The 12962-nt window shown below is 34.9% G+C and overlaps 2 protein-coding genes across 8 annotated transcripts; one reads left to right on the top strand and one right to left on the bottom strand.

Annotated features, from left to right (window-relative positions):
- The first annotated feature begins 16 nt into the window (after nucleotides 1-16).
- LOC100878137 (uncharacterized) lies at nucleotides 17-12779 on the top strand. 6 transcript variants are annotated; one of them, XM_076538548.1, is made up of 12 exons: nucleotides 17-220; nucleotides 1669-1874; nucleotides 6255-6373; nucleotides 6451-6590; nucleotides 6692-6821; nucleotides 6962-7099; nucleotides 7172-7363; nucleotides 7434-8687; nucleotides 8757-8905; nucleotides 9219-9571; nucleotides 9689-9946; nucleotides 10020-12779. In XM_076538548.1, the coding sequence occupies exons 3-12, from the start codon at nucleotides 6257-6259 to the stop codon at nucleotides 11492-11494; spliced, it is 4206 nt and encodes a 1401-aa protein (XP_076394663.1). In that variant the 5' UTR covers nucleotides 17-220; nucleotides 1669-1874; nucleotides 6255-6256; the 3' UTR covers nucleotides 11495-12779. The 6 variants fall into 6 exon arrangements, 5 of the variants coding, with proteins under 5 accessions (XP_076394663.1, XP_076394664.1, XP_076394666.1 ...); XR_013040193.1 differs by lacking the exon at nucleotides 1669-1874 and having other exon boundaries at nucleotides 18-220; nucleotides 10020-11860; nucleotides 11992-12779; XM_076538549.1 differs by lacking the exon at nucleotides 1669-1874 and having other exon boundaries at nucleotides 6226-6373.
- Nucleotides 1243-6217, bottom strand: LOC100874656 (pickpocket protein 28). 2 transcript variants are annotated; one of them, XM_012280879.2, is made up of 13 exons: nucleotides 5115-6217; nucleotides 4805-5060; nucleotides 4618-4730; nucleotides 4433-4558; nucleotides 4176-4379; nucleotides 3990-4110; nucleotides 3291-3439; nucleotides 2998-3199; nucleotides 2589-2859; nucleotides 2319-2442; nucleotides 2048-2173; nucleotides 1898-1989; nucleotides 1243-1468 (listed from the first exon to the last, which is right to left on the bottom strand). In XM_012280879.2, exons 1-13 carry the CDS (start codon nucleotides 5132-5134, stop codon nucleotides 1284-1286), a joined length of 1989 nt encoding a protein of 662 aa, XP_012136269.1. In that variant the 5' UTR covers nucleotides 5135-6217; the 3' UTR covers nucleotides 1243-1283. The 2 variants fall into 2 exon arrangements, with proteins under 2 accessions (XP_012136269.1, XP_012136271.1); XM_012280881.2 differs by having other exon boundaries at nucleotides 1243-1508; nucleotides 5115-6215.
- Nucleotides 12780-12962: the final 183 nt, after the last annotated feature.

The following is a 12962-nucleotide window of genomic DNA, read 5'->3' as shown; positions in this document are numbered from 1 at the left end:
ACGTGACTGTAGTCTATAGTCTCGGGTTGCACAGTGAATTTAGTCATACACGTACTGTCAAGGAATCAACATGGCGTTGTGGAAAATATTGAGGTGTGTTTAGTGCTGAATGGTTATAATTCTTGTGGTACAATGATCTTTTAATTGCAATCACGTCATAATATTCTTGAGAATGATACTGTGTTATACTTGAAGTTCCATCGAGAATCTTACACCAAAGGTAAGTCATTGAAAAAGATGCATGTTTCTTTCGTAATAGCATTGGTCATATTTTGATCAAAATGACAATCGAATTAATATAATAGTTTAATAAAATTCTATGCCATAATTTTATCAAGCTACTAATTATTATACTGTGATGACAGGTTATAATTGTTTATAGCAAGTGTCTGTATTTTTACATACGACCATGTAATTTGATACTGCTATTTTATTAAAATTTAAGAAATTATAAAACTTATACTATAAGTATAAAACGAGAATGTAAATTAGAATTATTTAATATCTTCTTGCAATAGGTAAACACAAATATGGATAGGTGCCTATATATGTCTATTTTTATTTGGTTCAGGTACGCCTACGAATTGCATTTTTACGGACATGAATTATTTTGAATCGTTTGTTTAATGAGTCCACTAAGACAAATGATTAATTTTAACATGTATATCAAGACCTCTATTAACACATTAAATTGCGGTCAGCCAATTAAATAATCACGACGTCAGAATAAATTATTAAAATGAAATCATTGCACATACATATTCATATGTATCATTCTTTTATTGTATTAATTTATAATATAAGAAAGTATCTCTCGATAAGAGAAATAATCCCCAGTATTGCGTATTGTATTCGCATATAAAGTATCATATAACACAGGTCATATACTATACACTGTCATCTTTGTACATATAGTGTCCAACAAAAGCCACGTTGGCTATAACTACAATAGAGTGCGCTCTGATAACTTTTATTTTATATGGCCCTCATATAATAGAACAAAATGATTGTTAAAACAATTAAAGACAATTTCGCAATCATATTAAAATAAAATGCTATGGAATTCGGATATTCGCGATTAACTATTGTCTCGGGCTATACGCGTTCGATGTATCGAATAATCGAAAATAATGGATAATCGAGAAACCTCGAACTCGTGTACCGGTAAATTGAAGTTGCATGCTGGGTATTTATCAAACAGATTTTGAATGATAAATGTTTTCAGTGTATTATTTTATAAACTTTACACTCATTTCAATTTATTTACAATGTGGTTTTAATATTTATAACGATGCAAGTCTTAAAATACAAGAGAATAGTGACAAATTACTGTACAAATGGGTAGACAGTATTTCGATCTGAATCCAGAGGATGTACCTGACGGACATTGCGAGTATGCTTGTTCTTTTGTGCACGACACCATAAACGTAGCGTTGCAAAGTAGATGACCTCCACCAGTGATAGAAAACTAAAGCCCATGAAGAGTCCCAATAAACCACCCGTGCTGGCTATACATAATGAATTACATATTGAAACCTTTGATTTTTAAAGTCAAAATTTCGTTGACTATAAATACTTAAGAGTTTGTTATATTCTTATTCTCTCTGATTTGTTAATTTATATAAATTTCGTATTTTAGTTAACCGTTAGTCCTCGGTTTAATTCCAGGAATAGTGTGGATACTCTATATGCAACATAATCAATATTAGGGCATAGGATCCCTACATATGTATGACCATATGTGTACATGTATGTATGAAGGAAGGATTAGAAGCTTAGGAAAATTGGAAACGACGGGAAGCTCTTTACCGACTAAATACAAGAATTACCGTGATAATTAATTGCTATTGGCACTAAGAGCAAACAGATTAGAGGTAAAAATAACAAAGTTACGTACAGAGAAACTCCGTGAATCCAATGAGCTCGTTTTTCACGTACTTCGTGAACTGAGATTCGACGAAGAACAAATGGACCACAGCCATGTTCTCGCTGTTAAAGGATAAAAAATGTATTTATCAATTTCGATTTTTTTGTTCGTTATACTCACGTAAAATATTTCTTATCCTTCTTCACATAGTTTTCCGCGATGGCGAAGGAGGGCTCTAATTTACTCTGGGAAATTTCGACATTGTAATTAATCTCGAAGCATCCTGGATAGCAGTTGCAGCTAGGTCTACAAAACGATCAAAGCTGGATTAACTATTAAATAAAATTCAGAGAGCTGAACACTACAAAAATTCACTGTCTGCAGTTGCATTAATAACTGTATGCTATCACGAGCTTTGAATTCCTTGATAAAGATACAATAAACGACTCACGTTTCAGACACGTTCAGAGTAGTTATACCGGTATCGTCGTCGTAAAGCTTCACTTCCATGGCCCTGCGGGCGTTCGTTGCACAGTTATCGTCTTTCTTTTCGCAAATTGGGGTGTTTGAGGATTCTGACGAAGAAAATGAATAAATAACTATGGAGATGTACATATACAATTATGTAATTGTTTTATAACGAAGAGATTAGACGAGACAGATTTTTAAAATTATATACAAATAATTAAGGAAATGGCTCATATTGAGATGAGAATATTACTAGGCATGTAATATTGAACGCAGTGGCAAATTTTCTGCGTGAAGTTCGCCTCGCACTCGAGAACACAGTTCCTCTGCGTGTAGGTTCTATAATAGCGCAACTTTCTCTCGAACGTGAAGAAGCATTTCCTCTTCCTCTGGGGAACGGAAGTTATCGACTTGCTAGCGGTCGATATCCGAGGCGCGATGATTACCCTGGTCTCTTCTCCCGGGGTCACTGAGAATGCAAATTCTGCAATTTTCGGTGTCTCGACCGGATTATGCAACAGCATCTGTAAAAACACTTTCATTCTTTTATTATGAACCCAAGCATTTCTTATATATATTTTTGCATCTTAGACTTTCTACTAATATTTATTTTGAATATCATATAGATGATCTTATTTGGAAATTAAGTTTGAAAGCTATACCTTGAAACCGACGCTGGCCGTAGATGAGCAATAGTATTCAGCAACGTCTGCATCGAGGACTAAAGTGAGACCATAGAATTGTCCAGCGCCGTAAGGTCTCCATGGTATGGAGTCTACAGCCACGTTACTGTCGTAACCAGTTTCCGGAGTCCAATCGATGCTGGTGTATGGAAACGTGATGTTCAAATCGGACCAATCTCGGCTAGAAAGAATATTGAAATTTATTAAACAATTCTTCAAATCAATGCTCCTATTGTGAAGCTATAAACTACAAATTTTAACTTCATACTCACGGGTTGTAAAACAAATATTTTTTGTGAACCGAGTTGAAATTACAACAGATTCCTTCGTCAGTCATGGTTGGATTAAAAAGCTTTTCACAATCAGTTATATTTCCATGCCATTTACAGAGGTGTAGCATCTCGTTGCAGGATTGAGATACCTGTTGAAAAACACTTCATGAATTTATAAATGTTTTTCACTTTTTATATATTTAAATTTTTAATAGAGAATTCTTCAAAGTCCACGAACTTTGAAATGTACGTTCATTTAAACTTTCCTGAGTTGGAATTTTTAAGGAGTTCCCTAACTTGATCTCTCAAAACCGCAACCCCTATATAGTACCTAAACTACCGAAGTATCGGATTCCAGATCGATCAATAACGTTGTCCGAGTACAAAATTCGAAGTACGACGACAAAATTTATAAATTTAATGAAGATATTTAAGTGCATTTCGTGACGCTTGATGTATGCTTCAAGATTAGACGTACAACTTTTTCTTCGAATCATCAATATGTATCTAGCTTGTGTCACAATAGCAAACATCCTTGGAAAACATGTACAAAGTACACAAGAGGAGATCGAATATGATCATCGCGATAAACTGTGCGCTCATTTTTCAATGTACACGTGTGTGAACTTATTCTATAACTTTATTAATTTTACACAACGAACACTTATTTGTTTGTATTATTTGTTTTAAAATACGTACGTTAATCATAAAATGCATCATACTGTTCCAATCGATTGAACTTTCGTCAAGATTGTAGCTACTTGACGTATTATCAAAATTGCATCTATCTTCCAGTAAAAGTTTCATGCGTGCGTCGTTACTGTAAAAATGATATACATCAATAATTTATTAACGAAAATATTTCATTTATACGCAATTGTTTACCCAGCGTTTATACGATCAGCTTCGCTCTTCTTTGCGTTGTTCATGTTACACAGAGTGATCGAAGGAAACGGAAATTCGTCCAAAGCAACCGATTCAGGACTCAAAGAAATAATGATGGGTGTCGAAACCCATTTTCTGTATAGCGACCATATGTAATAAGCGGCGGTTAGCACCGCAAGAGTGAAGGAGATTATCCAGAAGACTCTGCAGACAAAATTTTGTGTAAAATGAAGCAACGTGTGCGATTAAAAAATTACCTTTCTCCGATTGTCAAGCTTGAATCGCCAACATAGCGTAATCCGTGTAGACTAGTATTTGAACAATATTGCTTGAGGGCGGTTTTAATGTCCAAATTCTTGAGGCATAGTTGACCGTCACTCTTACTGAATTAAATTAAAATTTGATTATTTACTACGCTGAAAAGATTAACACAGTATTTTACCTCAAATTTTTATTGTCGTCGTGATCAAATGTTTGAGCGATGGAGGTGTCTTTCTTGAGCGACGAATTCTTGTATCTGGACCTTAACGTTGTATCTTTTGATCGATACATAATCTTACAAATATTCAGTATTATATTAATATAATGTGTTAAATGAAGATTCAATGTATAACACTAGAAAAAATCACCTTGAAAGATGGTCGTACTTTGAAATTTTCCTGAGACGAGTATCCTTCTAAAATTTGCGGCGATCTGTACGGGTTTTGTAGATGCAACGTATTGATAGAATACGGTAAATTGGGATCGTGATTTCTGAGATAATTCAGCGTCGTCCTGTCGACGGTCTTGTAAGAGTTTTCGATCTCGTTTTCGTCCTCTGTTTTTTGGTTCTCTCGGTAATAAAGTTTAATTGGCATCGCATCCACGTCCTGAATCGGCTGATTGCTACACGGTTGATGTATTTATTATCCTACTCTGTTATTAATTTTGAAATATTACCTTCGTTTGAAAAGTTGCATCGATATCTCAGCGTGCGATCACTTGCTTCCTAAAGAAAAATTACTTTTCGTAATCCTTGAGATCTTCCGTTTTTATCCACAAGTAGCGCTAAATTGTTACACCCTGAAGAACTTCTTGAAGGCAACGTTTGGTCAGAAAATATTTTCGTACAATTAGGGTCACTGAAAGGTGTGTCAACTTATTCGTTTAATAATTGTAAGCCATCGGCGAAGGATGTCAATCGACTTGGGGTCAACGATGGCGTTTGCACCCTTTTAACTTGGTGGGGAAATTTCTTACATAGTAACACTTTTGTTGTCCTCGTCGAGTACGCGTGCGATGACGCAGATAATTATAAATTACTGTTTTATCGTTTCTTTTCGAAGGAGATCTTTTGCATACCAAAGTACACCCACTTACCAAACAGCCTTTCATTCATTTTATTATAGGTGTTTGTGCAATTCATAAAAATTAATCAATTGTCATGAGAGTCATACTTTTGAGCATTAGTGATATTAAAGCAAAATTATACACTTCAATGAAATTGAAGAATTAAATGTCTATATTTGTAATAACATGTGCAGAATGTATCTTGCTACCATCTTATCTATAGTAGTCAATATAGTAATCTGATCAGAAAAATAGAGTGGTGACTGCAGATTATCAGACAAGAAAAATAAGGACCATAAGTAGACAAACTGGTAGCGGAAGGACCATTGCAATTATACTATATAATAGTTTAAAAGTGTTTACTTCCAATAAAGATCTTACTGTTGAGTAACACATAAATGTTTGCATTATAAACAAAGTCATAGTTAAACCATTTATTCATGTTATCAGGCAAACATTACCTTTGACATTATAAATTTGTGGAAATGAAATTAATGAAAGTTTCATAAGGTGTATTAAAGGCTGAGCTTATTCTGATAAAATAAACATAAAATTGCATCAACACTTGATGGTTGATAGTAGGTCACTAATGTTTATCTTATACTAATAATGTTGTAGAGATGACAGATTATCTTTTGCGATCAGAAATAATTTCTTTTAAACTTCAAACATTCAGCATGAATTGAATATGCTAATAAATTATAATGATACAATTTTTTAGGTCATAAAGTTGTTCTGTTTTTATTATAGCCATGTCAAAGAAAAGTAGAAAAAGAAAGTCCGAGGATGGGAGCCAGTCACCAGTTGACTGGGAGGAAGAAAATATTTTCTCTGAAGAAATAAAAAATGAAATGGAATCTATGTGGGAGGTACATCTCTTTATTGTTATAATTACTAATCTCCACCTTCCCAAAGTATTTTTTTAACTATTTATACAATGTTTCAGATTCCACAGATATTTCAGTTCCTTCATTTGGCTAAGGAAGCTCTAAATATACCTCATTTATCCATGTATGAAATGGAACGCATGCTTTTAATTCCAAGAGCTTCAAAACAACTGGCAAACATTATGACTTGTTTACTAAGGTATACAATTTTTAAGGGTTGGTTGTTCAACCCAAAGCTAGCTAAATAATAATTTTTTTGGCTAAGAATCCTTTACAATTTACCAAAATTGTTCATTCTAGTTCTCCAATGACAAAATCAAAATTGAGAAAGGTACCGCCTATGCCATATGAGTTTTGGACAAATATCTTGGCCTACAAAATGAAGAGCTGGTTTAAAGTGTATGAAGCAAAGCATCAAGACCCAGTAAAAGTAAGTATCTAACATAATCATTTTATTAATCTTCGGGTTCAGTCTATGCAACAATTTCATTCATCAAAGAAAATATGTTTATACACAAATTAAGTACACTGTACGTTGTAATGATAAAAAATGTGATCAAAGATTTTTAGATTCTAGAGACCATTGGTGTTGAACCAGAATTTTGGAATGTTTTTCCTGATGCTCCTCTGCTGAATGGCAAAGATTTTGAAGAGCTGACCTTTAAACAGAAGGTGTGGCTTTTGAAAACAGTCTGTGATACAGTTATGGTATGATAGAATTAATACATTCATAGATATGTATATAAGTATGGACACATGTTTTACTTGAACACTTTTTAGCACTCTAGGAAATCTGTGCAAGAAGAAATAGCCAAGCAACCATGGGAAAACCAATTTGAAACTGTCCTAGGAACTGATCGTTATGGCGCAAGATACGTTTATTTTCCACAATTTTTGAAAAGTGATCTACGAGTGTATAGACACTGTCTTGATAATAAGATTTTCTCGACGGTGAAGGTACCATTATCACAAGTAAATTGCTTATCCTTCTCCTATTATGTTTATATTATTTCGTTTCTTACTGCCATCGTTATGGTTTTAGCCTATCAAGCCAAAATTACACGCGGAAAATGAAGAGCTGGATGAAAATGAGTTAATAAAAAAACAAGTTAGGCGCAGAAGAAGAAGATGGTGCAACGGTTTGCCTCCGAAATTAAAGAGGAAAGGAAATAAATGTGATGAAAAACAATTAAACGATATTAAGAGTAACAGCGATAGCGCAACAAGTTCCTTGATAAACGAAGATACAAGTTTGAGTAACCTAAGTACATGTAGTGATAGTAATAGCAATAACAATAACGATATCAATCCGACCACTATCAATGTTAAAAGACCGAGAAGTTCATCGAAATGTTCGGAAGTAAGTATGGAATCAGATAAAACTTGTTGTACAAAATCGAGTGGTTACGATACGAATCGTTCTATCGACAATCTTTCTGAAAGCAAATCACCGGAAAGAATGTTCAAAGGTTTCTCGAATAGCAGTGATATTACAAATAAAAAATGTGACATAAATGTAATTAATGGACTATTGACTAATTTACAATCAGAATTCAGTGAAATTGAAAGTACAGAAGATTCTGGTGTAAGTTTAACGCATACTTCCCCAAACAAATTGGAAATTACATCAGCGAAAGAGCAGTATTTAGATGCATTAAATTTGCACGCAACTAAGAGTGAACCTGTCGATAGAACAATTGATAGTTTGTGTAGTGTCTCGAAGACAGACGATGAAAAGTTGAACGAAATTATCAGCGCTGAAAGTTTAAAGGTTGGCAGTGAAGCACATCAGATGACGACATCAAAATCTGATGATGAGAAGTTAAGCGAAACGAGAATTAATTGTGACGCGACTGATCAGTCTGAAGGAAAAGAGGGAAATGAGATAATCGAGAGACCAAATGGACAATATGCCGACAGCCAGCAATCAGATAATTTGAACATTAGTGACAAGGAAACGCCACATTCTAAAGCAACAAGTAAAAGTAACAATGAGATAGAGTCTAATGACGATAAAGATCTTTCTTTGAGTGAGTTAAGATGCATGTTGCAAAAAGAAGCGATGGATGATGAGCACTATCTTGACGAAGAGCGCAAAAAGAATTATAATGACCGAAAATTAAAGAACAACATAGCAGATATGTGGCACCAAGAAGTGGAGAATTTTAATGAGATGCTTTCAGAACTTAGCTCTTCGGAATTTCAACTTGTAGCTGACAGCGTCAGTTCATTGAGAGATCTCATTGCTTCTTTCTCTCAAAAGGATGATGATACAACTACTGATGCTGATGGTGAAGTACGTACTATCTTGTTATTTCTATTTAATTTTAAAGTATTATTATCTAATCCTTTTTGTATTTTTTAGGACGAATCTATCCCTCCTTGTGAAGTAAGTTTGATTAAAGAAATGATGGATTTACTAGCCACTGTAGAAAAAATAGAATCAGCTTTACGTGAGTCGACAAGAAGGGCCAGAGGGAAACTTCAAAAGGAATGGACCAATTTTAAAGAAGGGTATATTTTTGTTTACATTAAATCACACTAAATTTTCTAAAAGCACATCATTCTATCACCTCAAATTTAATCTGGGAATAGTACGAAATTTTTTTGAGTAATTGAATATTTGAAGTACTTGTCATAATTTGTAAATGATAAGAAAGACCATGCGACTCGATGTTCCCAGATTAAAGATCACATTTACCTGACACCTCTTGGAATTGCTACAATTAATATGTAATCTATAAAGTGGAATTCAACCACATTACTTCAATAATGTTGTTCTTTTCTTGTCGAGCGTACATTGCAGACAAACTGTTATATGTTGTAGCAGTGTGGAGGATCAGGACTCATCTGGGGAGGGTCTCGACTCTAATTGGTGGGTTCTTGGATCACAGAGCTGTCCACCGCCAACTTCCGGAGATTCAACGTTACAAACGTTACCGCATTTTACCATATCCCCAACTGGCTCCCAAAACGTTTCCAACCAAACTGAAGACCGTCAAGCAGACCAACGTACGAACTCCGTCGAATTCGATAAAAATAGCAACCAACAATGTAAGGAACATCAGGGTGAAAGCACGCAAGATGAAACGCAAAGAAGTCAATCCAACGGAGGCGAAGGAAGCATCCAGGACGGCGCCGAAGACAAAAAAGAATCGAAAGAAGACTCGAACCAAGAAGGTAAAAATAATCTCTATATACCAGAAACGGGCACATGGATGAGGGTTTGAGGAGGAAGTTCAAAATTGTCGAAACTAGAAATTAGAACTTAAAAATTTATTTTGGTTACGCAAACAGAACTGCAATCGGGAAGAGTGTTGCGAGCACGCGGTGTCTCCTCGTACACATTTTATTCGGACGACGAGACTGAAGAGAACGAGTTGGAAGAATGGCCCGACCTTGAGGCCATCTACGCGGCTCCCACTACACAGGCCGATTCATCCACTCCTTACCTTACTACGAAAATCAGAAACCTTGACAGTCGAACGAACGAGGAGGACTCAGACCAGGATTGGATTCTACCGAGCTCTCGCAAAAGGAAAAATAAACGTCCGTGTAAGTAAATAAAATACGTATAAATATACAAATATATTTATTCAAGATAAATGTATTCATTATTATTTTACAGCTGCCAGCCGAAGATTAAAATCCTTTCAACATAAGTTACAAAGCATTAAGGTTGACACCCTCCAAAACATGGCAGAGCCAATAGTAACTACCCCTATAAATATAAAAAACCAAAAGCCGAAACCTAAAATCAAAGAAATTCAAATATGTAAACCAGAAGACCCACTTAGTTCAGAGAATCCTGATCCTGCGATACAAAATGCTGTACAAAATCATGATACCGAGGTACAAAGTACTGCAGATAACCACGACACCATGGTACAAAATACTACAGAGAACGGTGAAGCAGTGGTGCAAGATGCTGCAAAGGATCCTGACACCGTGGTACAAAATAACCCTAAAGAACCAGTGCCTTCCACGGAAATCACCTGCAAGATCGAAAATGTCGAAAGCGTACACTCAGAGTTGGACATCAAAGACGAAGGTCCAATTTATGATTGTATGAGTCAGTGCGATAATACCTATGCTACTAATTTTAATCAAAATTATGTGATGGTCAGAGATGATCACAATCCAATAAACTATTACGTGATGCAACCAAATCCTGTGAACGTTGCTACACAAAACACATACGGGCAACCGAGTCCAGTGGTTTCGAACATTATATCACCCGTTCAACAAGGCTACTACATGCAGGGAGGGCAGAATTACATTATTCAAAATCCACAACCTAACTTCATACCTTCCCAACCGTTTCAACCACAAGGCCCACAAATGATTGCTCCTCAACAGTTCATCAGCCAGCCTGGTTACCTGCCTTACATGATGACGCCGACGCAATCGCATCCTGAATACGTGCCTGCAGGTTCTCAAACTGTTGCTGCTCAGGAGATGCCTCAGAATCCTATGTACATTCAGCCCCCTGCAGCTCCCCCACCTAGACCAGTTCAAAACAGGTACATCGTACCGCGACAAAATCTTCATTCTCACGGAGCTGTTATAAGAAGCAGCATGCCTATCAGAGGAAGTTTCCCACGAGCTAATACCGCCAGGGGAGCCAAAACCTTTCAGCAACCACGTGGTTCCACTGTGAGACCCCAGAAGCCAAGGAAACAGATTGCACCCGCGGAAACCACTGGTCAAAAGACTACTTCTTTAATTGTCCTTAGTGACAGTGATGATGAAATTGAGATGATCATTACTGAAACCAGTCCCGGAGCTGAAACGGAGAAAACAAAGACTACTCATCGGAAGAATTACGCACAGTCTAGACAGAATGTTACGCAATCGAACAGCCCGGCAACAAAAAGTGCCATCTCTCCTCAGATAATTCAACGTATGACACAAGGAGGCATCTCGATAACGCCCATTAAGTCTGCACCACCCGTTCAGAACTCGAACACACAGTTAGTAGTAGTCGTGAATGAAACTGGAAGCCATTATGCCTTAGCATTACCTAATGGAAGCAAGTTGATCCTTACTCCTGAACAGGTGGCGCAGATAAGAGCTTCAAACGGGGGAAAATTAATCTTGTAATATGTAAATTATTTTCGGAATTTGTGGGAATGAACTTTGATCTCTTATTTGTCTACGATCTAGAACAGTGATGCGGATAGAAAGGACGCCCAAGAAAATTTAGTAGCACCTGAGGTGCACGGAATGCGAAATTAAAGATCCATAAAGATTTGAAACTTAGATTTAGAAATTGAGAAATTGTCTATCCGTCACTGGTCTATGGTATATTCTTATAGACAATGTATTCTGATGTTCCTACAATGTGCAGCAGAAGTACGATTTTTTTCTTGCGACCGTTCAGTGAATTTATAAAAACATTTTGAAGGCAAGATATTACTGTAACACGAAGATACCATTATTTTAATTATTATATTAATGACCTAATCAGTAAGTTTTCTTTTCATTAGTTTTATCAGTTATTTTATTTCATATTCATCATTCATTAGATTTTTTTACTTGATATTGAGTCAAGTTAATAATACATATATAATCTATAATTAAACTTTGTTTTTTCCCAGTTGCAGTGTTAGAACATAATTAGTGATACTTGTGACCTGTGATGTCTATATCCATTTTTATATATTTTGTTATAAAAAAACAATATTGGTCTTTTAACCGTGTGAATAAATCGAATATTGTAACGAGATGTTCGTTTTATTCATCATTAAGGTAAATTCAAAAATGTATTTTGGTTTTGAACAGCATTTTCTGAAGTATTTTTACAAGTATAATAGAAGTTTCTTTGACAAAGTAAGACGGTTGATTATACAACATATTGCGTGTGTCATAGTGTATTTATAATTTAAGCATTAAGTGCAATTATAGCAAAAAGGTATATAACATTCGAATAAGTAAAATTACTTTATATGTATTATTTGTAGAATCGAAGGCAGCATTTTCTTTTTGTATAGCGTTTAGCTTTGAAATCACAAATGCACATTAATAACAAATATTTCTAAGATCAGTATAATAAGGTATGTAAATAATCTTTATAAATAAGATCATTTATAAAACGAATGATCATGATTCATGAACAATTCAGATATTCTGCAAATTTTTGTAAATCAGCTTTTCGAAAACCGATAGTTTAAATCGTGTAAAATAAATGAAATCAGCAGTTTTGCAAACACTGTAAAAATAAATATACGATTAATTTGTACTGTACGAAAAATTGCAATGATTTTGTTACGATGAGGTCTGTAAAACATAGTTTTATTATATATTTGTTACATAGTAAGAAAAATTCATTATGGAGAGTACTCGACGTCAAAGCATAATATGTAAAAATACATTTTTATCAAACATCCATGAAGAAACTTATTAATCATTTAAACGAGTTCATTACTATTAATTTTACTAAGGGTTTATGTTAATGAACCTTTATAATACATTAATATATTGCATAAATTATACAACTTACATGACAGTATTTTATTCTAGAAATCACATTTTCAGAAGTTTTTAACAAGCCTCTGTAAACAATATATTT

Source organism: Megachile rotundata, chromosome 13, assembly GCF_050947335.1.
Source record: "Megachile rotundata isolate GNS110a chromosome 13, iyMegRotu1, whole genome shotgun sequence".
In the NCBI taxonomy this organism is placed as follows: domain Eukaryota; kingdom Metazoa; phylum Arthropoda; class Insecta; order Hymenoptera; family Megachilidae; genus Megachile; species Megachile rotundata.
Note: the sequence above shows the minus strand (reverse complement) of the source record. Positions and strands in the feature narration are given on the sequence as shown.